This window comes from Ascaphus truei, unplaced genomic scaffold (assembly GCF_040206685.1).
Source record: "Ascaphus truei isolate aAscTru1 unplaced genomic scaffold, aAscTru1.hap1 HAP1_SCAFFOLD_1639, whole genome shotgun sequence".
NCBI classification, from domain to species: domain Eukaryota; kingdom Metazoa; phylum Chordata; class Amphibia; order Anura; family Ascaphidae; genus Ascaphus; species Ascaphus truei.
In genome coordinates, this window is record NW_027454531.1 from 45,683 (window position 1) to 73,257 (window position 27,575).

At 53.7% G+C, this 27,575-nt stretch overlaps 2 protein-coding genes across 6 annotated transcripts; both read left to right on the forward strand.

Moving 5' to 3' along the window:
* Window positions 1-2,018: 2,018 nt before the first annotated feature.
* On the forward strand, window positions 2,019-11,238 carry CLDN7 (claudin 7). 3 transcript variants are annotated; one of them, XM_075581863.1, is made up of 5 exons: window positions 2,019-2,700; window positions 2,795-3,109; window positions 9,785-9,949; window positions 10,060-10,144; window positions 10,346-11,238. In XM_075581863.1, the coding sequence occupies exons 2-5, from the start codon at window positions 2,887-2,889 to the stop codon at window positions 10,512-10,514; spliced, it is 642 nt and encodes a 213-aa protein (XP_075437978.1). In that variant the 5' UTR covers window positions 2,019-2,700; window positions 2,795-2,886; the 3' UTR covers window positions 10,515-11,238. The 3 variants fall into 3 exon arrangements, with proteins under 3 accessions (XP_075437978.1, XP_075437977.1, XP_075437980.1); XM_075581862.1 differs by having other exon boundaries at window positions 2,019-3,109; XM_075581865.1 differs by lacking the exons at window positions 2,019-2,700; window positions 2,795-3,109 and adding an exon at window positions 4,056-4,274.
* A 3,952-nt stretch (window positions 11,239-15,190) lies between these two features.
* ELP5 (elongator acetyltransferase complex subunit 5) lies at window positions 15,191-26,732 on the forward strand. 3 transcript variants are annotated; one of them, XM_075581868.1, is made up of 8 exons: window positions 15,191-15,370; window positions 16,957-17,016; window positions 17,448-17,528; window positions 18,000-18,223; window positions 20,495-20,664; window positions 21,514-21,594; window positions 23,882-23,982; window positions 25,886-26,731. In XM_075581868.1, the coding sequence occupies exons 1-8, from the start codon at window positions 15,210-15,212 to the stop codon at window positions 25,992-25,994; spliced, it is 987 nt and encodes a 328-aa protein (XP_075437983.1). In that variant the 5' UTR covers window positions 15,191-15,209; the 3' UTR covers window positions 25,995-26,731. The 3 variants fall into 3 exon arrangements, with proteins under 3 accessions (XP_075437983.1, XP_075437982.1, XP_075437981.1); XM_075581866.1 differs by lacking the exons at window positions 15,191-15,370; window positions 16,957-17,016 and adding an exon at window positions 15,393-16,930 and having other exon boundaries at window positions 25,886-26,732; XM_075581867.1 differs by lacking the exons at window positions 15,191-15,370; window positions 16,957-17,016; window positions 21,514-21,594 and adding an exon at window positions 15,391-16,930 and having other exon boundaries at window positions 25,886-26,732.
* The last annotated feature ends 843 nt before the right edge of the window (window positions 26,733-27,575 follow it).

Genomic DNA, 27,575 nt, shown 5'->3' on the forward strand with positions numbered 1-27,575 from the left:
AGTTACCAGTAGGTTACCAGTAAGTTACCAGTAGGTTACCAGTAAGTTACCAGTAAGTTACCAGTAAGTTACCAGTAGGCCAAACGTAGGTGCAGGGGTAAAGAGCAGTATCAAGTGCGTGTCCCCAAGGATGTAAGTGGCACATCGATGCATACACAGACTGCACAGGAGAGGTACACACACAGACACACACACACAGACTGCACAGGAGAGGTACACACACAGACACACACACACAGACTGCACAGGAGAGGTACACACACAGACACACACACAGACTGCACAGGAGAGGTACACACACAGACACACACACACACAGACTGCACAGGAGAGGTACACACACAGACACACACACACACAGACTGCACAGGAGAGGTACACACAGACACACACACACAGACTGCACATGAGAGGTACACACACAGACACACACACACAGACTGCACAGGAGAGGTACACACACAGACACACACACACACAGACTGCACAGGAGAGGTACACACACAGACACACACACAGACTGCACAGGAGAGGTACACACACAGACACACACACACACAGACTGCACAGGAGAGGTACACACACAGACACACACACACACAGACTGCACAGGAGAGGTACACACACAGACACACACACAGACTGCACAGGAGAGGTACACACACAGACACACACACACACAGACTGCACAGGAGAGGTACACACACAGACACACACACACACAGACTGCACAGGAGAGGTACACACACAGACACACACACAGACTGCACAGGAGAGGTACACACACAGACACACACACAGACTGCACAGGAGAGGTACACACACAGACACACACACACACAGACTGCACAGGAGAGGTACACACACAGACACACACACACAGACTGCACAGGAGAGGTACACACACAGACACACACACACACACAAACTGCACAGGAGAGGTACACACACAGACACACACACAGACTGCACAGGAGAGGTACACACACAGACACACACAGACTGCACAGGAGAGGTACACACACAGACACACACACACACACAGACTGCACAGGAGAGGTACACACACAGACACACACACACAGACTGCACAGGAGAGGTACACACACAGACACACACACACACACACACAAACTGCACAGGAGAGGTACACACACACACACAGACTGCACAGGAGAGGTACACACACAGACACACACACACAGACTGCACAGGAGAGGTACACACACAGACACACACACAGACTGCACAGGAGAGGTACACACACAGACACACACACACAGACTGCACAGGAGAGGTACACACACAGACTGCACAGGAGAGGTACACACACACACACACACACAGACTGCACAGGGAGCTAAACGCTGGCAAAGTCCTATAGTGTGTGTGTGTAAACACAGAGTCCTATAGTGTGTGTGTGTTTGTGTGTAAATACATAGTCCTATAGTAACACACACACACTGTAGCACTCTGTGTACACACACAGTGACACACTGTAGCACTCTATGTATACACACACTATAGGACTCTGTGTTTACACACACACACACACATACACACATACACACTATAGGACTCTGTGTTTACACACACACACACATACACACATACACACTATAGGACTCTGTGTTTACACACACACACACACACACACACACACACACACACACACACACACACACACATACACACATACACACTATAGGACTCTGTGTTTACACACATACACACATACACACTATAGAACTCTGTGTTTACACACACACAGTGACACACACACACTGTAGCACTCTGTGTATACACACACTTGTGTATACAGTACACAGTCTCTGTTTGCAGGTGTATATGACGTCACTGGTTTCTGTTGACTCACTCTCTGCCTCTGGTACCTGTGCCGGTGACGTCATGATACTCCCCCTTCCTCTCCAGGGGCCCCGCCCACCCACCCATACAGTGGGCGTGGCCTGCGGGGATTGAGGGGGCGGGGCCATGTCCATAAAGGAGTCCGCAGGTGCCACACCTGGATCAGGTATCATCACGCAGGCGGGGGGGACGGAAGTACGGCAGTGAGGGACGGACAGCAGGCCCACCGAGCGGAGCCGGGACACGGGGGCAGCGGCAATCAGCAGGGGGAGAGAGACCGGAGGAGGGGAGCAAAGAACCGCGGGGCAAGAGCAAGCCGGGGCAACTTTAATACCAGCAAATTAACTGCCCCTCTCGGGCGAAGACCGGTGACCAACCCACCCATCCACCTCGGGGAGTCCAAGCCTCATCGTTTCCACCCACCAGGGTGCTTGTGCCTGGGATAATTGCCCCTTGTGGCTAGTGGATTTTACTCTTGGTAGCCCACCTACCCACTTTACCTGGACTTTTGGGGTCTCTTTAACCCCCTCCTGTCCTTTTATTTTAACTGGTAGCCACATTCCAGTTGTTGGTAGCCCAACCCTTGCCACCCGTGGGAGGTTACTAGCCCACCTTTTTTTTTTTTTTTTTAGGGATTTAGCCTGGTTTGGGCGTATTTGCCCACTTGCCCCACCTCTCTAGGTCACTAGCCCCCCTTGTTGGGTGGTCACTAGCCCCCCTTGTTGGGTGGTCACTAGCCCCCCTTGTTGGGTGGTCACTAGCCCCCCTTGTTGGGTGGTCACTAAGCCCCCCTTGTTGGGTGGTCACTAACCTCACCCTTGGGTTACCACTAGCCTCACCCTTGGGTGACCACTAGCCTCACCCTTGGGTGACCACTAGCCCCCCTTGTTGGGTTACCACTAGCCCCCCTTGTTTGGTTACCCCTTGCCTCACCCTTGGGTTACCACTAGCCCACCTTGTTGGGTTACCCCTAGCCTCACCCTTGGGTGACCACTAGCCCCCCTTGGGTTACCACTAGCCATGGCCAACTCCGGGCTGCAGCTGTTGGGCTTCGTCATGGCGCTGCTGGGGTGGATCGCGCTCATCGCTGCCACCATCATGCCCCAGTGGCGAATGTCGTCCTACGCGGGCGACAACATCATCACGGCGGTGGCCATCTACCAGGGGCTGTGGATGTCGTGTGTGACCCAGAGCACGGGGCAAATCCAGTGCAAGATCTACGACTCCATGCTCCAGCTGGACGGTGAGTACCGGGGCACAACTTGTGGGGCTGATTTGTGGGGGGGGGGCATGTATGGGGTTGTGTTGGGGGTAAATGTGAGGGAAATATTGGGCGCTGGGGCAGTTGGATGAGGCGGTGGGGCAAGTCTGATGGGGTAGGGCAGATATGGGGGGGGGGATGGGGCAAATACTTGGTGTGTTGGGGCAAATATAGTGTGATGTTTACGGTCAGTATAGTCCTGGGGGTAAGTGGCTGTTTTGGGGCAACAGCAGTCATGTGAGTGGTCAATATATGGTCTGTAGGGGGCAATATACAAGAAGAGGGGGCAGTACTCTACCTACTTCTGCCCCACCCAAATGCAGGGCAGGTCATCAACCCGACACGGGGTCCCTTATTGCCCTACTGGGTGGCAGGTTAGGAGTTCTGTGGGTGGTAGCCACCCTCTGAATTCCCCCTCCTGCCCCGTTCCCAGTTTCGCTGGGGTAAGGTGATACCCCCTGGCTGAGTCACGCTGGCAGGTGTCTTGGCACAGTCTCCTGAAATACCCTGTAGGTGGTTTTTTTTTTGGGGGGGGGGGGAGGGGGTCTGCCATTTCTGGGGTGTGAGCTTGGGTAATATGGGGTGTGCCTTGAACCTGGCCCCTGGCAGTAAATTTGCCCTGCTGGGGTGACCATGCCACTCTTACCTGCCCCTCCCCCCCCTCTCTTTGTATAAACTGCCCCTCCCCACCTGTTCACAGGGGAGCGGCTCTGCTCTCTTCCCTAAACCGGCTGGACTGGTTATGGTAATGGTCTCTGGCTCTGCCTTCCCTGGGAATTACTCCCCCTCCCCCACCCGGGGGTAATAAGGCACTCGGGGGCTGGGTTACCCTTATTGCCCAAGCAACCGCCTTTATTCCCCCTCCCCACCCCGATAGGGTAACCTGGCTCCTGAGTGCCTTATTGCCCCTCTATATCCATCCACATGATGGGGTAACCCTCCTCCTGAGTGCCTTATTGCCCCAGTATATCCACCCACATGATGGGGGTAACCCTCCTGAGTGCCCTATTGCCCCTGTATATCCACCCACAGGATGGGGGTAACCCTCCTCCTGAGTGCCTTGTTGCCCCTCTCGTGCCGCCTCTGCTCCCGTTACATGACCCGTCGGGGTGTCTGATAAGACGCTGTGCCTGTCACGGGGTTATCAGTGAGTAAACGCTGGCGTGTGTGGGCGCGACGCTTATCTCGTGTGGTCTGTAATCACCATTTATACAGGGAGCCTGCGGAGACCTCGTACGCGCGCATCGAAATATTTCTACATCACGTATAATATATCCCCCAACAGGTCAGGTTTACAGGATATCCCTGCTTCAGCACAGGTGGCTCCATCAGGCCCTGTTTAAGGTGGCCCAGACTTTGACTGTGCCTCTGAGCCATCTGTGCTGAAGCAGGGACTGATTGAGCCCCGTGTGCTGAAGCAGGGATATCCTGTAAACCTGACCTGTTAGGGGGGGTGGGGTGCTTCAGGACAGGCATTAAGCGACGCTGATCTATACTGAACAGCGCGCGCTTAAACTTTTATCTACTGAAGATGCATACATTAAATATGTATTACATTTCATTCGTACACGTCATGTGTTTAATAAGGAATATTTACTTCACATGCATATAGTTTGTATATTAACCACGTGCATTTTCAACACTTAAATATTAAACGTTCTGAGCGCATATTAAGTGGCTGTGCGCGCTCACCGTGCACACAATAAATGTTGATTTATGTTAATTAGTGTGTATTGTGTATTAAATATTCGTTCTATTAGACATACATTTTTATATTGAATTTGCAGCTGTAGGTGTACATTAAATATATTGCATGCCCAATATATGTATAGCAGACACGACCCGCGTGAAACATTGTATAGTGTATATTTGGGGCACATTGTATAGTGTATATTTGGGGCACATTGTATAGTGTATATTTGGGGCACATTGTATAGTGTATATTTGGGGCACATTGTATAGTGTATATTTGGGGCACATTGTATAGTGTATATTTGGGGCACATTGTATAGTGTATATTTGGGGCACATTGTATAGTGTATATTTGGGGCACATTGTATAGTGTATATTTGGGGCACATTGTATAGTGTATATTTGGGGCACATTGTATAGTGTATATTTGGGGCACATTGTATAGTGTTTATTTGGGACACATTGTATAGTGTATATTTGGGGCACATTGTATAGTGTATATTTGGGGCACATTGTATAGTGTATATTTGGGGCACATTGTATAGTGTATATTTGGGATACATTGTATAGTGTATATTTGGGGCACATTGTATAGTGTATATTTGGGGCACATTGTATAGTGTATATTTGGGACACATTGTATAGTGTATATTTGGGACACATTGTATAGTGTATATTTGGGGCACATTGTATAGTGTATATTTGGGGCACATTGTATAGTGTATATTTGGGACACATTGTATAGTGTATATTTGGGGCACATTGTATAGTGTATATTTGGGGCACATTGTATAGTGTATATTTGGGACACATTGTATAGTGTATATTTGGGGCACATTGTATAGTGTATATTTGGGACACTCTGCAGACGGCGGCTAAATGACCTTGAACGCGTGATACTGGCATTTTATACGGATACATTATATTCTGATTAAGGCTTTAGTTTGTGTATATTATAGGATTCGTGTGAAGTTACATTCTGGTTAAATATTAGTATTTCTACATGGATGCAGGGGTTCAACACAAGGGTCACCAACAGGTCAGGTTTTCAGGGTATCCCTGCTTCAGCACAGGTGGCTCAATCAGGCTCAGGGGGGGCTGGAGTGGAGTACTCCTGTGTTTAATATAACATTTGACCATTTGTTATCTGGAAGATCTATTGAAACCCATCGCTTTCTGTATACAGAGCGATATTAGGACAGTATATATTTCCTATATATAGACGTCTCTGTAACTATCTGGGAACGTATGGAAAGGTATAATCCCTATAGGGGATATAAATGTATGCCGCCAGTTAATGGCGCGTTGGAAACGCGTGGGGTTTGGGAGGCGGGGTTTCTGGTTGTTTTGATGCTGCCAAGTCTGGCGCTTTCTGTGGGAAATGATCAAACTGGCAATATCCCCGCTTCAGCGGAGTCGGTCCCAGCTTCAGAGCAGGCGGCTGTCTTGGACGGAGCGGCCGATTTGAGCCGTCTGCGCTGAAGCTGGGGATGATTGCGCCACCTGTGCTGAAGCAGGCGCATACCCGGAAGACCTGACCTGTTTGGGGCGGGAGTTGGGGACCTGGAGTTGAGTGCGCCCCCCCCCTCTCCCCCCCCCCCCCCCCGCTCTAGACAAGTGAGGATTTAATTACCTGCGTCCTGCCCCCCCCCCCCAATCTTTGTATACCTTCCTGTGTACTTTCTCCCACTATTCTGCATGTACCCCCCCCCCCCCTCCTGTTGACTTTCTGCCCTCCTCCCTCTATCCTGTTGACTTTCTCCCTCCCCCTGGCTCTAGTTTCTGTGAAACTCCCCTCCCCCCCTCATGTCACACCGCGGGGAAGTCTCTCTCACCTGGGACGCGCAGTTTCAGCCCTCCTCCTCCCGCCCTCCCCCCTCCATTCCCGTCTCATTGGCTCGTTTAAAAGAATCCCCACATAAAATACACAGAATGGGCCTCGCCTGCAGTGCTGACCCCGTGCCCCCACCCCCCCTGCTCCCGGTGTGAGCGCGCGCCTCCTCCACCCCTGCCCCCACCCCCCCTGCTCCCGGTGTGAGCGCGTGCCTCCTCCCTCCCGTGCCCCCACCCCCCCTGCTCCCGGTGTGCGCGCGCGTCTCCCGGAATCCATTATAAAATAAAAACGTGTTGGCCGGGTGAGACCTTGTTTAAGTTATGGCGAGGGGGGAAAAGTGGCATAAACACACTACAGTGGGCAGCGAATTAAACTCCCGCGTGTGAGCACATTCCCACGTCTCACAGCTGTGCCGCCCTGCTTCTCCCCCCCCCCCCCCTCCATTCACTTGGCATGCTTCCACTGCTGCTAAGGATTCTGGGTAATGACATGCCTCCATTTTAACATGGGACTCTATAAGCTTATTGATGCCTGCAGCTAGGGATTCTGGGTAACTGCAAGCCTCCATTTTAACATGGGACTCTATAAGCTTATTGATGCCTGCAGCTAGGGATTCTGGGTAACTGCAAGCCTCCATTTTAACATGGGACTCTATAAGCTTATTGATGCCTGCAGCTAGGGATTCTGGGTAATGACATGCCTCCATTTTAACATGGGACTCTATAAGCTTATTGATGCCTGCAGCTAGGGATTCTGGGTAACTGCATGCTCCCATTTTGATATGGGACCCGATAAGCTTATTGATGCCTGTCGTGTTAGTTACGGCAGGCATACGTTTATAAGGGGGTCCATGTTAAAATGGATTAGAAGCAAAAGGTGAGTGTGCTCATTTGCATGTCATTACCCAGAATCCCTACCTGCAGTGGAAGCACTGTATGCTAAGAGAATGGGGGAGGGCAGGGTGGGGGTTTTATTTGCTGCACACACTTCTAGGTTTTGTTTTTTTTTGTTACGGAGTTGACGAGTTTTTATTATAATTGATTTGCGAGCATCTCGTTGGACGGTGGCCTGTGAGGGCCTGCGTCTCGTCGGACGGTGGCCTGTGAGGGTCTGCGTCTCGTCGGACGGTGGCCTGTGAGGGTCTGCGTCTCGTCGGACGGTGGCCTGTGAGGGTCTGCGTCTCGGACGGTGGCCTGTGAGGGTCTGCGTCTCGTCGGACGGTGGCCTGTGAGGGTCTGCGTCTCGGACGGTGGCCTGTGAGGGTCTGCGTCTCGGACGGTGGCCTGTGAGGGTCTGCGTCTCGTTGGACGGTGGCCTGTGAGGGTCTGTGTCTCGTCGGACGGTGGCCTGTGAAGGTCTGCGTCTCGGACGGTGGCCTGTGAGGGTCTGCGTCTCGTCGGACGGTGGCCTGTGAGGGTCTGCGTCTCGTCGGACGGTGGCCTGTGAGGGTCTGCGTCTCGTCGGACGGTGGCCTGTGAGGGTCTGCGTCTCGTCGGACGGTGGCCTGTGAGGGTCTGCGTCTCGTCGGACGGTGGCCTGTGAGGGTCTGCGTCTCGGACGGTGGCCTGTGAGGGTCTGCGTCTCGTCGGACGGTGGCCTGTGAGGGTTTTCTGGCTGAGTGCTTTGCTGCTTGGGGCACTGTTTGGGACGGACTGTACGTGGGGCTCCTGCAGGTGCAAAGTGCACAGTCTGGCGGTGATGTCATCCAGTGACATCGCTTACAGAACACGTCTGTGTGGTGATGTCATTAAGGAGTGACGCTCTGCCGGTCTCTGGCAGGGAGAGGGGATAAGGGAGCGACGCTCTGCGGGTCTCTGGCAGGGAGAGGGGATAAGGGAGCGACGCTCTGCCGGTCACTGGCAGGGAGAGGGGACAAGGGAGCGACGCTCTTCGGTCTCTGGCAGGGAGAGGGGACAAGGGAGCGACGCTCTGCGGGTCTCTGGCAGGGAGAGGGGACAAGGGAGCGACGCTCTGCGGGTCTCTGGCTGGGAGAGGGGCTAAGGGGGCGGTGCTCTGCAGGTCCCTGGCAGGGAGGTGGATAAGGGAGCGACGCTCTGCAGGTCTCTGGCAGGGAGATGGATAAGGGAGCGACGCTCTGCAGGTCTCTGGCAGGGAGGGATAAGGGAGCGATGCTCTGCGGGACACTGGCAGGGAGAGGGGATAAGGGAGCGACGCTCTGCAGGTCTCTGGCAGGGAGAGGGGATAAGGGAGCGACGCTCTGCGGATCTCTGGCAGAGGGGACAAGGGAGTGATGCTCTGCGCAGCTCTGGCAGGGAGAGGGGATAAGGGAGCGACGCTCTGCAGGACACTGGCAGGGAGGGGATAAATGAGCGACGCTCTGCTGGACACTGGCAGGGGGAGTGGATAAGGGAGCGATGCTCTGCGGTCTCTGGCAGGGAGAGGGGATAAGGGGGCGATGCTCTGCGGGTCTCTGGCAGGGAGAGGGGACAAGGGAGCGACGCTCTCCGGGTCTCTGGCTGGGAGAGGGGATAAGGGGGCGATGCTCTGCGGGTCTCTGGCAGGGAGGGGGGATAAGGGAGCGACGCTCTGCGGGTCTCTGGCAGGGAGAGGGGTAAGGGAGCGATGCTCTGCGGGTCTCTGGCAGGAGAAGTTAAGTGTCCTGTATGTATGTGCAGATAGTGGGATTAGGGGGGGAGGCAGGTGTAGGTTAATCCCAACATGGGGTCAGCCGTATGATTTAGGCTTGTCGGGAATGTGCGGGTTCCTGCAGACGTTATCGGGTTTCCGGTATCGCATTCATGCGGCGTGTTCAGACACGGACCTGCGTGTTCTCGCCCTACACGCCGCATTAAACAGCAGCGCTGACACGGGGGAGCGGTGTTTAACGGGGAATGGGTACATCATTCTGTAGGGTCTTGCTTGGGGTGTTTAGGGAACACTTGGGATTGGGGAGGGGGGTTACTGAGCCTGGTGTTGTCTGGGAAAGGTATTGGGGGGAGGGGGGGAAGAGTCCCTGTCCCACAGACAGCCCCTCTTCCACGCTTTCCTCCCTCCTGGTGGTGGGGCCTCCCCTCCTGGTGGCGGGGGGGGGCTGTGGGCCTTCTAGGCCTCCCTTGTGGTAGTCTCCCCCTTCAACCTCTCACGGTGGTCTCTTCTCTCTCTCCCTGCAGCTGCGCTCCAGGCCACGCGCGCTCTCATGGTGGTCTCCCTCGTGATCGGGGTCTTCGGCGTTGCCGTCTCCACCATGGGGATGAAATGCACCAAATGCGGAGGGGACGATAAGGTGAAGAAGGCGCGGATCGCCATGACGGGGGGCTTCGTGTTCCTGGTGGCTGGTGAGTGTGCAGGCCTATCTCTCCCGGGTGGGGGCTTGGTGGGCAGGGGGGGGTGGTTATCGCTATTTGGGTGCATGGCTAATCTCTGATGTCCCCCTCTTCACCCTCAGGTCTGGCTGCTCTGATCGCTTGTTCCTGGTACGGCAACCAGATTATCCGGGATTTCTACAACCCACTCACACCCGTCAACACAAAGTGAGTGACTTCCCACTTCAGAGACCAGCAACTGTACTAACCAGGCTGGTGCTTCCCTTCTCTCCCTTATTTACCCTCTTCATTTTAACACCCCCTTCTCTTTGCCTCCATTTTAAACACTCCTTCTTTGCCTCCATTTTAAAGACCCGCCTACTCTCCTCCATATTAAACCCCCCCCCCCCCTCTCTTCTCCCCTCCCAGGTATGAGTTTGGCGCCGGTGTTTTCATCGGCTGGGCCGGTTCCCTCTTGGTCATACTCGGCGGTGCTCTATTAGCCTGCTCCTGCCCCCGCCAGACCGGCCAGAGCAAGCGGCCCTACCCCAAGGGGGCTCGGACCAAGGCCCCCTCCAGCGGCAAAGAGTATGTGTGAGCCGCCTTGCCGCCAGTGCTGCAGCAGCCCCCCCCTGGCCCCATCTGCGTGGTCCCCACACACTCCAAGATACGATGCTTCAAAGCGAGCTACTCTGGCACTCGGCAAAGATGGCCGCCGGGCGCTTCCTGCCGACCAGTGGTGCTGATGGGAAGCTGCTGAGCGGCCATGTTTGAGGGCAAAATCCCCATGGTTTTTGCCCACACACTGCTGTATATGGGGAAACCATTGTGTGGGATTTGGGAGGGGGGGAGACTACTGCTTTTTAAAGGGGTTCCTGACCCTGTGTGTTCCCAGAGTAACACTTTCCCACCCTAAATTCTGTGCCTTAACGCCATCTGCCCGGCAGGTTCAATCGATATCTTGGAATGGATTTTTCTCCTTGTTTTTAAGAAGGCCTAGGACCGGGGGATGGGAGGGGAGGGGGGGAAATGTGTGACGGGTTTTGTAGGGTGGGTGGGATTTAAACAAGAGGGTTTTCTTTCCGATCCAGCAATGGAAGGGATAGAAAACCCGTTATCCCAAAATGCAGAATTTGGTATTTGTTTTTTGTTTTTTAAATGTTGGTTACAGCATCACAGAAGTGGACCAACGATCCCATCGGCGCAATGTGTCCTCCGTCTGCATATCACGCTTTGTCTTTGTTTTTAGCAGAAATTTGACATTGGGGTTGTGTGTTTTTTTTGTATATAAATAAAATGTGTTTTTTTTGGAAGTTATTAAACCTGTTTGAATATCTTTTCTTTCCCTCCTACCGCAATCCTAATAAATGTGGGTTTCAAGATTTTTATCTTATGAAATTCCCCCTCCCCAATCAGGAAAACCCCTATACTTTGCCCTGTGTCCACATTTTACCCTCCCCTCGATTCTCAATCGCATACACCCTCTCCCAACTGGACAACCGCCCAAACTGGTCGCTGTTTCTCCGCTCCCCGCACGGCAGACGCCACGGGGACACGATGGGGTTCATTGTAGGGTTTGCTCCCCAATTTTGTTCCCAGAAAAATGTACACTTGACCTCAATGTATAAGAATAGGGCAGGTGAAACATACCAAAACAAGGCCCTTCCCGGTACACTGGTTCAACTGAACCTGGAAGATGATACTTGGGTTATTCCATCTTTAGATGCGTTATAATTGTAACGTAAACAATTACAGGGATTATTACCAACGTACATCTGATTTTATTGATGCTGTATGGGAATTCCTTCAACAAAAACCTGTTTCACCCAATCACGTTGGGCAGGCCCTTCAAACGATCTAGCGTTGGTTCCCCTAGAGGTTCATGGGAAGACGTTGCCAACAAGACCACACACTGAGAAGATATGAAGATAGTGGGTGCTCCAATAGTTCTGGAATAAGTTGGGAATCCTCAATAAATGAATCACATGAGTACAACTCATGTGGAGTGGGTATAATAAGTGAGTGACCCCCAATTCTCCAAGGAAACGGTCAAAACTGATATCACCTGTGTGTTATGGAAACCATCATAAATGTCCATAACACACAATAACTTGCAATAAATCCGGAAAGAAATGTCTTGCTTTCTTCTATGGATCTTACCCACTCCTGGAGCCTCAATCTGTGGTGGCGTGTCCAGCCGCTGATAATAGTCCAAACAGCACAAAAAGGAGAAAGCAGCGCACTGCCCAGGCAGCCAGGTGGTATCAAAATATAAAGATTTATTCAATGATCAACATCATCCAAAGGAGGTGTGGAGCCTCCTGTGCGTTTCGCACAATAAATGTGCTTTATCAAGGAGTAGTCTGAAATGGGAGTGTCAGACCCCCCCATAATACCACATTGTTAGGTCTGGCCCAGACATGTATGGGTGTAATCCTACCTGTCACGTCTCAATGTCACTGTTTTTAGATATGGCAACGGGGATGACATTATTTGACGTATAATCCAGGAGTGAAACGCTCCTCTGATTCACGAGAACATACTTGGGTAAACAAAGAGCTACTCAAAGTATATTAATGAACATGGCTGCAGGGTGCTCAAGGGAACAGGGGGGACCCTAATACCTCCAAATAATAGCAAAGAACAGGGGGGGGGTGTTCCCAGCACTCTCTGCTGCAAAATGATTACAGCGATTGGATAATGCTAAATCCGGAATGCAACGATGGAAGAACGAGACTATAAAAAATGGGAACGTGTCATACGCATGCGCAGCGCTGTAAAAAGGAAGTGAGTCTAAGCGCACAAATGAAAGGGACAAACACAGGGGCGGGGAAACAAAAGAAAAGGGGAAATCACACACAGGGAGGTATGGGAAGGAAAAATAGGGGGGGGGCAACATTTGGGGTAAGTACCCCTTCCAAAGGACCCACGGACCAAAGGTACTTCCTTAATTCCCTGTATCAATGTACAGACCCCAATAATAGAATCACAATATACTGAAAAAATATGACAATAGTACTATAGACTATAATGCAAATGAATTGAATCAGCAAACGTCACAGAGTCTAAAAGACAGAAGGAAAGTGTGTACTGCTTGAGTTCAGGTAAACCAGAGTTCCTGCTCCTCTTTCAAGCTTTCCTGTTTCTGCAATGGGGCTGCTGCTTTCAATCAACGGGCCTGAGGAAGGGGTCCTTACCCCGAAACATTGCCCCCCTATTTTCCCTTTTCCCATACCCCCCTTTATTTTGATTTTGTTCCCCTTTTTCTTTTGTTTTCCCCGCCCCTGTTTTTGTCCCTTGCATTTGTGCGCTTAGAATCACTTCCTTTTTACTGGCGCTGCGAACGCGAGGCACACGTTCATGTTTTTATAGTCTTGTGCTTCCATCATTTAATTCTGGATTTAGCATGATCCCATCTCTGTTATATTGCGGCGAGTGCTGGGAACCCCCCCCCCCCCCCCCTCCGTTCTTTGTTTCAATCTTTTTTTTATTGTATTTTTTGAGACATACACATCTTTACATTGCAAGGGGAGCATCACATTAACGGCGGCACACATTACATCAAATACTTTGATACTTGGGTTAACCTCCCGGACGCATGCGTACACTATGTAATGTCCGCCTCCAGGGCTCCCCGGATTGATCCTGCAGTGACGAGCGCACATTCGCAGCGCCGAGCGTCGCGCGTGTAGGCAGAGCTGTGCAGAACACCTTCACATTCTGTTGTACGGTGTGATTTCCGCTAACCCTTGGGATCTGGTTTCATGGTGTTTTTAAGCCGCCTGTTAAAGCTTTATTCCCCCGGCGAGCGTCCCTCGCATGAACACGTCGGGGGAGAGGGGGAGGGGGAGGGGTAATTTTCTCCGACCGCACCTGCTTTTTTTTTTTTTTTTTTTTAAATATAAACGGTTAGAGGAAGTTTAATTACTAAGAGCATACCTAGTTCCTAAATGGGTTACTCATCTGGCCCTGCGGATTAACCCATGCCGCGTCGGAGTGGCACAGATCCCGCAAGGCGGAACGTTGAAATAATCTGTTTAGCAAAACGATTAACCCCTTCCTGTATTGTGCAACCTAAACTTTTAAATGACTAAATCCTTCCCCCCCCCCCTCCCCATATAAACAACTTTTATAAAGTCTGCCCTTATTAGGTACCACTTATTTTAGGGGGGCTCAAGTGACCCCCCCCCCCCCCCCCCCCAAACAGGTCGGCTTTTCAAGATATCCCTGCTTCAGCACAGGGCTTGAGGACTGGCGTTAAGCACCCCAGGCTTATTGGAGATGTCTGTCCCTAATAGAAGAATACCCCCCTATTTGATGTGTCCCTACAGGTCTTGGGTCCTGTGGGTTATTGGGGTGTGTGGGGCGAGCTGCAGGTTAGGGGACGTCTATAGGCATTATTAGGAAATACCAACTAATAACCCTTATTAGAAGTATCCCCCTATATGTTTCCCTTATTAGAATTGTCCCCCTCTGCTCTCAAACACTCCAGCGATTTAAAACCCTAGAGAAATATCTGCCTGGGCCTCATCAGTGGGGTCAACAGACGCATATCCTGTAATAATCAGCCCTATAACTTATCCTTGTATCTTTGGGATCTCTGAAGCCTCACCCTTAACAAGAGCGGGGTGAGCTGTAGGGTTGGGGGTTGTGGGGGCTTTGTCCAGGGTCTTTTTGGGGGGTGGATGTGAGGCCCAGATTTGAAACCCTATTAAGTGTCCTATAAAATATTCTGGGTGTTAAACATGGCGGAGAATGGGTTACAGGGCTGAGCGCTTTCACTGTGTTCCACATCTTGTGCCCCCTACACCTCTGTATAGCATTTTAGGGGTCACTATGCAGTAAATATCATTGGACAGAAGAATAATTCGGTTGTATGATGTAATAAAAACACTGAAGCCATGAAACACCGTTCTGGCCATGAGTGTTTTGGATAATCTCCATGGCAACCCCGGAAGGGAGGGCCGCCATCTTGCTGCACTCGCGGGAAGCTCGTTTGGCGGCCATCTTGGTGGCAAGGCTGAGCTTGCATACTGGCGGCCATTTTGGTACACCCCGCCATCCTCGCAGTAACGGGGACTACAACAGCAGCAGAATTCGGTCACCGCGGTCACCGCTCGGCGCAAACACCGGGGTTTTTTTTTAAATCATGAACGTTACAGAACAACTTCCTGGCCATTTTTTTTAAATATACACGAATACGTATGAATAAAATAAACAACGCAACGGCGTACTGGGAGTACCAAGATGGCGGCGCGCAGGCGTAATGGGGGTACCAAGATGGCGACGCGCAATGGTCGCCAACATTGGTCATCCCACAAGGGAATCGGTTTTGGGCGCGCCACTGTGGCGCTGTGACGTAGAAAGCAGGCGCTGCGCAGGAGAGTGGAAGCAGCAGCAGCATGCTGCAGGAGCTAAGAGGCGGCGGGACCTCTGGGGTCCTGCTCATTACCGGTACAGAGAGCAGGGCATGATGGGAGATGGAGTCTTGGGGGAGGGACCACCACAAAGACCAGCATGCATGTCGGCCAGGGCCTTCAAACTCATATATAGTGCAAAAGTTATGTATATATGTATATATTTATATATGTATGTAAATATATACATGTACTGTATAGCTTTCAAAATGTATATCATTGTATGTATATATTATTTTTATTTGTGTGTCAGAAGTGGCACTCACCTTTCTGTTGGGAAAACAAGTTGATGGCCTCCCCACTCCCCTAACAAAACTTATCTCAGCCACCCTAACTGCTGCGAGGTGCTCTATCGCAGCTGCTTGGAAGCAAGTAAAAGCTCCCTCAAAAAGTACGGTCTCTAGAAGAATTATCACGGTTATGACCATAGAAAAACTTACGGCCATGCTCACACAAGAAGTTCCCCAGTTCAATAACACCTGGGGCCATGGCTAGATCGCTGAGGCCCAACTTTCCTATAAGCAAGTACCCGAATCAGTCAGCCCCTCCAATATGAAAAGGAGTCGGTACACACACCCCACACCCCCCACCGGACCTATCCCTCCCCTCCTCTGTCTGTCATTCACACTTCCCACACCCCCGCCCCTATCCACCCCCCCCCCCAACAAAAAAACCGAAAATGCCTTTTTTGGATTCAATGATTGTACTTTATTTGTTATGTACAAACGAACGCAATGTACTTGTATTTGTTCCCTGTTTGTTTCAAATAAAGGAAAAAGATTGGGGGGGGGGAAAAGTGGCACTCACCCCTCCCGACCCCCCCCCCCTCCCAATCCTACAAATATCTCGTGGTCGTGGGGGAGCACGGATCAACCCCCGGGAACTTTATCAGAACCCCAACACGTCACTGCCAACCCCATCTCATCACCCCCGGACAAACGGCGAAAAAGCACCCAAGAGAGCGAGGACGGGAATCTCAGAAGATGGACTATTTTGATGTTACCATTGATACAACATGGTCTTGGCTGTCTACCACCCACCAATGGTAACACCTTCCTGACCGGGACAGAACGGAAAGTTTTTACCATGGGACACCGCTTCTTAGAACAAGGTCGCCATGCCGAGATCCTCCATGCCCGAGATTTTCCATGCCCGAGATCCTCCATTCCGAAGATCCTCCATGCCCGAGATCCTCCATGCCCGAGATCCTCCATGCCCGAGATCCTCCATGCCCGAGATCTTCCATGCCCGAGATCCTCCATGCCCGAGATCCTCCATGCCCGAGATCCTCCATTCCGAAGATCCTCCATTCCGAAGATCCTCCATGCCCGAGATCCTCCATGCCGGAATGCCGAGATCCTCCATGCCGCAGATCCTCCATGCTGAGATCCTCCATGCCCGAGATCATCCATGCCCGAGATCCTCCATTCCGAAGATCCTCCATGTCGTATAAATCTTGTGGTCTCCAACTCAAACTCTCCCCTGTCCAACAGCATGCCCCACCTACGCCCCGCCCCCCCTCAATGTTCACACCGTTTGTCCACAACACCTACACTACCGGCCGCCCAGTAGGAAGCCCCCTACACCGTCACCCAAGGTAATGTGCGTCTCCTTCTTCCGCAGACACCGCGCTGCGCAGCGCAGAGACTTGCTGAAGAGCTTTGTGCAGCCTGCTCTGCAGAGGTGAGGGTGGGTGATGAGGGAGGGGGTGGGTGATGGTGACGGAGGGATGGGGAGGGTGGGTGATGGAGAGAGGGTGGGTGATGACGGAGGGAGAAGGGTTGGTGATGGGGACAGGTGATGAAGAGGGGGGTGAGTGGGTGGGTGATGAAGAGGGGGGTGATGAGGGAGAGGGGGTGATGGGGGGGGGGTGGGTGATGGGGACAAGCGAAGAAGAGGGGGGTGAGGGTGTGTGATGAGGGAGGGGGGGTGATGGGGACGGGTGACGGAGGGATGGGGAGGGTGGGTGATGGGGACAAGTGATGAAGAGGGTGGGTGATGGGGGAGGAATGGAGGGAAGAGGATATGGTGAGGGGAGGGTGAGTGTCGCAAAGCTCTGCGGGGTTTTTAGAACGGGGGAATGCCCTGCAGTGACCTGTACCTCTCACTTGTAGGGGGGAATCTGTCCATGTTTTCGGGTACGAGGTCGGTCGGGATGAATACGCTGAGGGATTTACCCCCCAGGTCTTATCCAGGTGAGAAAGCGGGGGCATATATAGGCGGGTTATAGGACAGATATATGGTGACGGGGACATTATATGGAGGGGGGCATATAGTAGTTGTAGGGTAAGGGGGCGGGTATAGGGCAGTTACAGGATGAGGTGGGAGGATATAGAGGATTCTAGGGTGAGGGAAAGTTATAGGGTGAAGGGGACGTATATAGGGGTTAGAGAGCGAGGATATAGGGCTGCGTGGCCAACTCCAGTCCTCAAGGGCCACCAACAGCAGCCGTTTTAAGGATATCCCGGCTTCAGCGACTGAGCCACCTGTGCTGAAGCAGCGGTATCCCTAATACCTGACCTGTTAGCGGCCCTGGATTTCCCACCCCTGATATAGGGGGTTATAGGGTCCTGTAATAGGTGATATATTGGTAAGGCAGAGTAAAATGGGATCCATCGCGTTTGACCTCTAACCTCTCTTCCCCCCCCCCCCCCACCTCCCCTAAGCATGACCTTTCACGATGGCTTCTCTGACCCCTTACGCTGGATCGGAGTCGCATCGTCCCTCACACCGCAAGATTTCACCGCCAGTGGGATTTTGGGGCGTTTGGGGGATTCCTGCCACCCCGTGACGATCGTCCTGGATTCGCTGAGCTGGGTCCTGGCTCGCAGTCCCCTGCCGTCCGTCTGTCACACCCTGCGAGGGTTAACCCAAGGAAAGCACGGGGCGGGTGAGAAGCTGACCCTATTACCTTATTGGAATCCCCTCTATATCCCATCACAGTGGGGCACAGCTGACCCTATTATCTTATAGGAATCCCGTGTGTGAGACGCCCTCTTATCCCATCACAGGGAGGCACCGCTGTCCCTATTACCTTATAGGAATCCCGTGTGTGTGAGACGCCCTCTTATCCATCACAGGGGGACGCCGCTGTCCCTATTACCTTATAGGAATCCCGTGTGTGTGAGACGCCCTCTTATCCATCACAGGGAGGCACCGCTGTCCCTATTACCTTATAGGAATCCTGTGTGTGAGACGCTCTCTTATCCATCACAGGGGGGCACCGCTGTCCCTATTACCTTATAGGAATCCTGTGTGTGTGACGCCCTCTTATCCCATCACAGGGGGGCACCGCTGTCCCTATTAGCTTATAGGAATCCCGTGTGTGAGACGCCCTCTTATCCCATCACAGGGAGGCACCGCTGTCCCTATTACCTTATAGGAATCCCATGTTTGAGACGCCCTCTTATCCCATCACAGGGAGGCACCGCTGTCCCTATTACCTTATAGGAATCCTGTGTGTGTGAGACGCCCCTCTTATCCCATCACAGGAGGCACCGCTGTCCCTATTACCTTATAGGAATCCTATGTGTGAGACGCCCTCTTATCCCATCACAGGGAGGCGCCGCTGTCCCTATTATCTTATAGGAATCCTGTGTGTGAGATGCCCTCTTATCCCATCACAGGGGGGCACCGCTGTCCCTATTACCTTATAGGAATCCTGTGTGTGAGACGCTCTCTTATCCCATCACAGGGAGGCACCGCTGTCCCTATTATCTTATAGGAATCCTGTGTGTGAGACGCCCTCTTATCCCATCACAGGGAGGCACCGCTGTCCCTATTACCTTATAGGAATCCTGTGTGTGAGACGCCCTCTTATCCCATCACAGGGAGGCACCGCTGTCCCTATTATCTTATAGGAATCCCGTGTGTGAGACGCCCCCTTATCCCATCACAGGGAGGCACCGCTGTCCCTATTATCTTATAGGAATCCCCTGTGTGTGAGACGCCCTCTTATCCCATCACAGGGAGGCACCGCTGACCCTATTATCTTATAGGATCCCGTGTGTGAGACGCCCTCTTATCCCATCACAGGGGGGGCACCGCTGTCCCTATTATCTTATAGGAATCCCGTGTGTGAGACGCCCTCTTATCCCATCACAGGGGGGGCACCGCTGTCCCTATTATCTTATAGGAATCCCGTGTGTGAGACGCCCTCTTATCCCATCACAGGGGGGCACCACTGTCCCTATTACCTTATAGGAATCCGTGTGTGAGACGCCCTCTTATCCCATCACAGGGAGGCACCGCTGTCCCTATTACCTTATAGGAATCCCCTGTGTGTGAGACGCCCTCTTATCCCATCACAGGGAGGCACCGCTGTCCCTATTATCTTATAGGAATCCCGTGTGTGAGACGCCCTCTTATCCCATCACAGGGGGCACCGCTGTCCCTATTACCTTATAGGAATCCCGTGTATGAGACGCCCTCTTATCCCATCACAGGGGGGCGCCGCTGTCCCTATTACCTTATAGGAATCCTGTGTGTGAGACGCCCTCTTATCCCATCACAGGGGGGCGCCGCTGTCCCTATTATCTTATAGGAATCCCGTGTGTGAGACGCCCTCTATCCCATCACAGGGGGGCGCCGCTGTCCCTATTACCTTATAGGAATCCCGTGTGTGAGACGCCCTCTTATCCCATCACAGGGGGGCACCGCTGTCCCTATTACCTTATAGGAATCCCGTGTATGAGACGCCCTCTTATCCCATCACAGGGGGGCGCCGCTGTCCCTATTACCTTATAGGAATCCCGTGTGTGAGACGCCCTCTTATCCCATCACAGGGGGCACCGCTGTCCCTATTACCTTATAGGAATCCCGTGTATGAGACGCCCTCTTATCCCATCACAGGGGGGCGCCGCTGTCCCTATTACCTTATAGGAATCCCGTGTGTGAGATGCCCTCTTATCCCATCACAGGGGGGCACCGCTGTCCCTATTATCTTATAGGAATCCCGTGTGTGAGACGCCCTCTTATCCCATCACAGGGGGCACCGCTGACCCTATTACCTTATAGGAATCCCGTGTGTGTGAGACGCCCTCTTATCCCATCACAGGGAGGCGCCGCTGTCCCTATTACCTTATAGGATCCCGTGTGTGAGACGCCCTCTTATCCCATCACAGGGGGGCGCCGCTGACCCTATTACCTCCTCTCTCCCCAGGACCCCGGGTCACGCGTGTGCTGGCGCTCTTGCACACGGATCTGCACACTCCTGGCGTCCTTAGATCCGTGTGTCTCCTCGCTGGCACCGTGATTCACGTGAGCGAGAGGGGCCCCCGAGACCGGGTCACTGTCACACACCGCAAGAGAACCGGCAAGGTCGTCACCACCGTAAGTGCCCCGTGCGGTAACCCTGCTCCAGAGTGCCATATTGCCCCTGTGGCAGCCTTTAAATACCCCTTGATGGGGTAACCCTTCCATGTGCCTTATTGCCCCTGTGGCATCCCTTTGATGGGGTAACCCTGCTCCTGGGTGCTTTATTGCCCCTGTGGCAGCCCCTTGATGGGGTAACCCTTCCATGTGCCTTATTGCCCCTGTGGCATCCCTTTGATGGGGTAACCCTGCTCCTGGGTGCTTTATTGCCCCTGTGGCAGCCCTGTGATGGGGTAACCCTGCTCCCGCGTGCCTTATTGCCCCTGTGGCAGCCCTGTGATGGGGTAACCCTGCTCCTGGGTGCCTTATTGCCCCTGTGGCAGCCCTGTGATGGGCTAACCCTGCTCCGGGGTGCCTTATTGCCCCTGTGGCAGCCCTGTGATGGGGTAACCCTGCTCCTGGGTGCCTTATTAGCCCTGTGGCAGCCCTGTGATGGGGTAACCCTGCTCCGGGGTGCCTTATTGCCCCGTGGCTGCCCTGTGATGGGGTAACCCTGCTCCCGGGTGCCTTATTGCCCCTGTGGCTGCCCTGTGATGGGGTGACCCTGCTCTTGGGTCCCTTATTGCCCCTGTGGCTGCCCTGTGATGGGGTAACCCTGCTCCTGGGTGCCTTATTGCCCCCGTGGCAGCCCTGTGATGGGGTAACCCTGATCCTGGATGCCTTATTGCCCCTGTGGCAGCCCTGTGATGGGGTAACCCTGCTCCGGGGTGCCTTATTGCCCCTGTGGCAGCCCTGTGATGGGGTAACCCTGCTCCGGGGTGCCTTATTGCCCCTGTGGCAGCCCTGTGATGGGGTATTTGTAATGCAGGGGAAGAATTTACGATCCACGACGGTTTCTCTGTGGAAACATTTACCGAGCAAGAGGCAGAGAGGCGGAGGCGAGCGGAGGTGAGATGCTCTGCAGAGGAGGGGGTATGGGAGAGACGGAGGCGAGCGGAGGTGAGATGCTCTGCAGAGGAGGGGGTATGGGAGAGGCGGAGGTGAGATGCTCTGCAGGGGAGGGGGTATGGGAGAGGCGGAGGTGAGATGCTCTGCAGGGGAGGGGGTATGGGAGAGACGGAGGCGAGCGGAGGTGAGATGCTCTGCAGGGGAGGGGGTATGGGAGAGACGGAGGCGAGCGGAGGTGAGATGCTCTGTAGGGAGGGTGTATGGGAGAGACGGAGGCGAGCGGAGGTGAGATGCTCTGCAGGGGAGGGGGTATGGGAGAGGCGGAGGTGAGATGCTCTGCAGGGGAGGGGGTATGGGAGAGGCGGAGGTGAGATGCTCTGCAGGGGAGGGGTAAGGGAGAGGCGGAGGTGAGATGCTCTGCAGGGGAGGGGGTATGGGAGAGGCGGAGGCGAGCGGAGGTGAGATGCTCTGCAGGGGAGGGGGTAAGGGAGAGGTGGAGATGAGATGCTCTGCAGGGAGGGGGTATGGGAGAGGCAGAGGCGAGCGGAGGTGAGATGCTCTGCAGGGGAGGGGGTATGGGAGAGGCGGAGGTGAGATGCTCTGCAGGGGAGGGGGTATGGGAGAGGCGGAGGTGAGATGCTCTGCAGGGGAGGGGGTATGGAGAGGCGGAGGCGAGCAGAGGTGAGATGATCTGCAGGGGAGGGGGTAAGGGAGAGGTGGAGGTGAGATGCTCTGCAGGGAGGGGGTATGGGAGAGGCGGAGGCGAGCGGAGGTGAGATGCTCTGCAGGGGAGGGGGTATGGGAGAGGCGGAGGTGAGATGCTCTGCAGGGGAGGGGGTATGGGAGAGGCGGAGGTGAGATGCTCTGCAGGGAGGGGGTAAGGGAGAGGCGGAGGTGAGATGCTCTGCAGGGAGGGGGTATGGGAGAGGCAGAGGCGTGCGGAGGTGAGATGCTCTGCAGAGGAGGGGGTAAGGGAGAGGCGGAGGTGAGATGCTCTGCAGTGGAGGGGGTATGGGAGAGGCGGAGGCGAGCGGAGGTGAGATGCTCTGCAGGGGAGGGGGTAAGGGAGAGGCGGAGGTGAGATGCTCTGCAGGGGAGGGGGTAAGTGAGAGGCGGAGGTGAGATGCTCTGCAGGGGAGGGGGTAAGGGAGAGGTGGAGGTGAGATGCTCTGCAGGGGAGGGGGTAAGGGAGAGGCGGAGGCGAGCGGAGGTGAGATGCTCTGCAGGGGAGGGGGTAAGGGAGAGGCGAGCGGAGGTGAGATGCTCTGCAGGGGAGGGGGTATGGGAGCGACGTTCTGCAGGGGAGGGGGTAAGGGAGAGGCGAGCGGAGGTGAGATGCTCTGCAGGGGAGGGGGTAAGGGAGAGGCGAGCAGAGGTGAGATGCTCTGCAGGGCAGGGGGTAAGGGCGAGGCGGAGGCGAGCGGAGGTGAGATGCTCTGCAGGGGAGGGGGTATGGAGCGACGCTCTGCAGGGGATCAGGTAAGGGAGAGGCGGAGGCGAGCGGAGGTGAGACGCTCTGCAGGGGAGGGGGTAAGGGAGAGACGGAGGTGAGATGCTCTGCAGGGGAGGGGTATGGGAGCGACGCTCTGCAGGAGAGGGGGTAAGGGAGCGACGGAGGAGAGCAGAGGTGAGATGCTCTGCAGGGGAGGGGGTATGGGAGCGACGGAGGCGAGCAGATGTGAGATGCTCTGCAGGGGAGGGGGTATGGGAGCGACGCTCTGCAGCGGCGGGGTAAGGGAGCGAAGCTCTGCAAGGGAGAGGGTAAGGGAGTGACGCTCTGCAGGGGAGGGTAAGGGAGCGACGCTCTGCAACGGAGGGGTAAGGGAGCGACGCTCTTCAGCGGAGGGTAAGGGTGCGACGCTCTGCAAGGGAGGGGGTAAGGGAGAGGCGGGCGGAGGTGAGACCCTCTGCAGGGGAGGGGGTAAGGGAGTGACGCTCTGCAACGGAGGGTAAGGGTGCGATGCTCTGCAAGGGAGGGGGTAAGGGAGCGACGCTCTGCAGGGGAGGGGGTAAGGGAGCGACGCTCTGCGGCGGAGGGTAAGGGTGCGATGCTCTGCAAGGGAGGGGCTAAGGGAGAGACGGAGGCGAGCGGAGGTGAGACGCTCTGCAGGGGAGGGGGTAAGGGAGTGACGCTCTGCAGGGGAGGGGGTAAGGGTGGGACGCTCTGCAGAGGAGGGTAAGGGTGCAACGCTTCTCACTCTTCCCCCCCTTCTCACTCTCCCCCCCTTCTCACTCTCCCCCCCCCTTCTCACTCTCCCCCCCTTCTCACTCTCCCCCCCCCCCTCAGGCGGATCCCACAGCGAATCTGACATTTAATCTCCGATTGTCGGAAGCCGACCGAGAATTAAAGGATTCTGCCTCCCTGCCCTACACATTCACTGAGAGCAAGTGAGTGTCCCCTATATACACCCTACACATTCACTGAGAGCAAGTGAGTGTCCCCTATATACACCCTACACATTCACTGAGAGCAAGTGAGTGTCCCTATATACACCCTACACATTCACTGAGAGCAAGTGAGTGTCCCCTATATACACCCTACACATTCACTGAGAGCAAGTGAGTGTCCCCTATATACACCCTACACATTCGCTGAGAGCAAGTGAGTGTCCCCTGTATACACCCTACACATTCGCTGAGAGCAAGTGAGTGTCCCTATATACACCCTACACATTCACTGAGAGCAAGTGAGTGTCCCCTATATACACCCTACACATTCACTGAGAGCAAGTGAGTGTCTCCTATATACACCCTACACATTCACTGAGAGCAACTGAGTGTCCCCTATATACACCCTACACATTCACTGAGAGCAAATGAGTGTCCCCTCTATACGCCCTACGCATTCACTGAGAGCAAGTGAGGGCCCCCTGTATACACCCTATACATACACTGAGAGCAAGTGTGTCCCCCTATATACACCCTATGCATTAACTGAGAACAAGTGAGTGTCCCCTAAATACACCATGTACATTCACTGAGAGCGTGTGTCACCCTATATACACTTATACATTCACTGAGAGCATGTCAGTGTCCCCTATATACACCCTATACATTCACTGAGAGCAAGCGAGTGTCCCCTTATGCATACAGTGGGAGCACATGAGTGTCCCTTATATACACCCTATACGTTCACTGAGAGCAAGTTGTGTGTCCCCTATATACACCCTATTCATTCATTGCGAGCAAGTGTCCCCTATATACACCCTTTACATACACTGAGAACAAGTGTGTGTCCTCTATTATACACCTATACATTCACTGAGACAAGTGAGTGCTGCCCTATATACACCCTATACATACACTGAGAACAAGTGAGTTTCTCCTGTATACATTCAGTGAGAGCCAGTGTGTCCCCTATATACGCCCTATACATTCAGTGAGAACAAGTGAGTGTCCCCTATATACGCCCTATACACACAGTGAGGGGACATCCTACAACCACTGCTACTGTGGGACTTGTATAGGGTCTGATGCCGGACTTTTGTAGGGTCTCTGTGTCTGTTTAAAGGTATATCCTCTCTCTCCTCCCCCCTTTCTCAACCTCCCCTCTTTCTCCTCCTCCTCCCCCCCCCCACTATCATCCTTCTCTCTCTCCTACCCCCATCGCTCTCCTCCTCTCTTTCCTCTCTCTCTCCTGCCCCCTCTCTCCTCCCCCCTTCTCCTCCCCCCTTCTCCCCCCCCCCCCACACTATCATCCTTCTCTCTCTCCTACTCCCATCGCTCTCCTCCTCTCTTTCCTCTCTCTCTCCTGCCCCCTCTCTCCTCCCCCTTCTCCTCCCCACTTCTCCTCCTCCCCCTCCACTATCATCCTTCTCTCTCTCCTACCCCATCGCTCTCCTGCCCCCTCTCTCCTCCCCCCTCTTCTCCTCCTCCCCCCTTCTCCTCCTCCCTCCTTCTCCTCTTCCCCCCTTCTCCTCTCCCCCCTTCTCCTCCTCTCCCCCCTTCTCCTCCTCCCCCCCTTCTCCTCCTCCCCCCCTTCTCCTCCTCCCTTCTCCTCCTCCCCCCTTCTCCTCCCCCCCTTCTTCTCCTCCCCCCACTATCATCCTTCTCTCTCTCCTACCATCGCTCTCCTCCTCTCTCTCCTGCCCTCTCTCCTCCCCCCACTTTCATCCTTCTCTCTCTCCTACCCCCATCGCTCTCCTCTCTCTCTCCTGCCCCCTCTCTCCTCCCCCCCACTATCATCCTTCTCCCTCTCCTACCCCCCATCGCTCTCCTCCTCTCTCGCTCTCTCTCTCTCTCCTGCCCCCTTTCTCTCCTCCATCCCCCCCCCCCCCACCTCCTGTTGCAGGAAGTCCTCTCTCCTTCATTCTTCAAGCAGCTCTGGGAGAATATTTTACGATCCTGACCCCGCTGACGATTATGATGATGAAGATCCAGACGATGACCTTGATGTGTGATGTCATCAAGGGGGGACATGTTAACGGGCCAGTGGTGACCTTTAAAGGGATAAGAGGGCGTCTCACACACACAGGGATTCCTATAAAATAATAGGGTCAGCGGCGCCTCCCTGTGATGGGATAAGAGGGTGTCTCACACACAGGGGATTCCTATAAGGTAATAGGGACAGCGGTGCCCCCCTGTGATGGGATAAGAGGGTGTCTCACACACAGGGGATTCCTATAAGGTAATAGGGACAGCGGTGCCTCCCTGTGATGGGATAAGAGGGCGTCTCACACACAGGGGATTCCTATAAGGTAATAGGGACAGCGGTGCCCCCCTGTGATGGGATAAGAGGGCGTCTCACACACAGGGGATTCCTATAAGGTAATAGGGACAGCGGTGCCCCCCTGTGATGGGATAATAGGGTCAGCGGTGCCTCCCTGTGATGGGATAAGAGGGCGTCTCACACACGGGATTCCTATAAGATAATAGGGACAGCGGTGCCTCCCTGTGATGGGATAATAGGGTCAGCGGTGCCTCCCTGTGATGGGATAAGAGGGCGTCTCACACACAGGATCCCTATACGGTAATAGGGTCAGCGGCGCCCCCCTGTGATGGGATAAGAGGGCGTCTCACACACAGGATCCCTATAGGAGCAAAAAGAAAATATATGTGAAACTGATATATAGTACATTTGTTTCATTTGTTATAGACCAATAAAATACGTGTTGTCCCCTAACTATTGTTATTTTCTTACATTTGTAATCATGATAAGTATTATTATTATATTCCTACATTCCAGTGAAGGTTTAATAAAATCCTGCGTTCCAGCAGCAGCATCGCGCATGCGTGCCAGGCATATGAGTTCCAGCAGTATCGCGCATGCGTGCCAAGCATATGAGTTCCAGCAGCATCGCGCATGCGTGCCAAGCATATGAGTTCCAGCAGCATCGCGAATGCGTGCCAGGCATATGAGTTCCAGCAGCATCGCGCATGCGTGCCAGGCATATGAGTTCCAGCAGCATCGCGCATGCGTGCCAGGCATATGAGTTCCAGCAGTATCGCGCATGCGTGCCAAGCATATGAGTTCCAGCAGCATCGCGCATGTGTGTCAGACATATGCGTTCCAGCATCGCGCATGGGTGCCAGTCATATGAGTTCCAGCAGCATCGCACATGCGTGCCAGACATATGCGTTCCAGCATCGCGCATGCGTGCCAGACATGCATTCCAGCAGCATCGCACATGCCTGCTAGACATGATATGCGTTCCAGCAGCATCGTGTATTGGTGCTAGACGTGTTCCAGCAGCATGGCACATAGACATGATGAACGTTCCAGCAGCATCGCGCATGCTTGTCACGAGAGAACAGACAATATATAACAATAACCGGCCTGATTGAACAGGACTAGGATATAGTAAACTGAATGAGTTTATTTCCTACTAGCTGAGAGACCCGGCGTTGCCCGGGATGTAAATGCGTAATAGGTAGTATTATTTATAAATCGTGGAACAATAGGTGACTGTTGTAAAGGTTGGATAATAATATTGAAAAGAAAGATGGAAGAAAATGTAATACGATGTTGTATAAAAATGGTT

Excerpts from the sequence above, each read along its gene's own strand:
- CLDN7 (XM_075581862.1), top strand. The coding sequence starts at position 2,887 with ATGGCCAACTCCGGGCTGCAGCTGTTGGGCTTCGTCATGGCGCTGCTG. Across the intron at positions 3,110-9,784 it reads CTCCATGCTCCAGCTGGACG|CTGCGCTCCAGGCCACGCGC; the intron begins GTGAGTACCGGG and ends CTCTCCCTGCAG. Across the intron at positions 9,950-10,059 it reads CTTCGTGTTCCTGGTGGCTG|GTCTGGCTGCTCTGATCGCT; the intron begins GTGAGTGTGCAG and ends CTTCACCCTCAG.
- ELP5 (XM_075581866.1), top strand. The coding sequence starts at position 16,482 with ATGCCCGAGATCCTCCATTCCGAAGATCCTCCATGCCCGAGATCCTCC. Across the intron at positions 17,529-17,999 it reads ACCCCCCAGGTCTTATCCAG|CATGACCTTTCACGATGGCT; the intron begins GTGAGAAAGCGG and ends ACCTCCCCTAAG. Across the intron at positions 18,224-20,494 it reads CCAAGGAAAGCACGGGGCGG|GACCCCGGGTCACGCGTGTG; the intron begins GTGAGAAGCTGA and ends CTCTCTCCCCAG.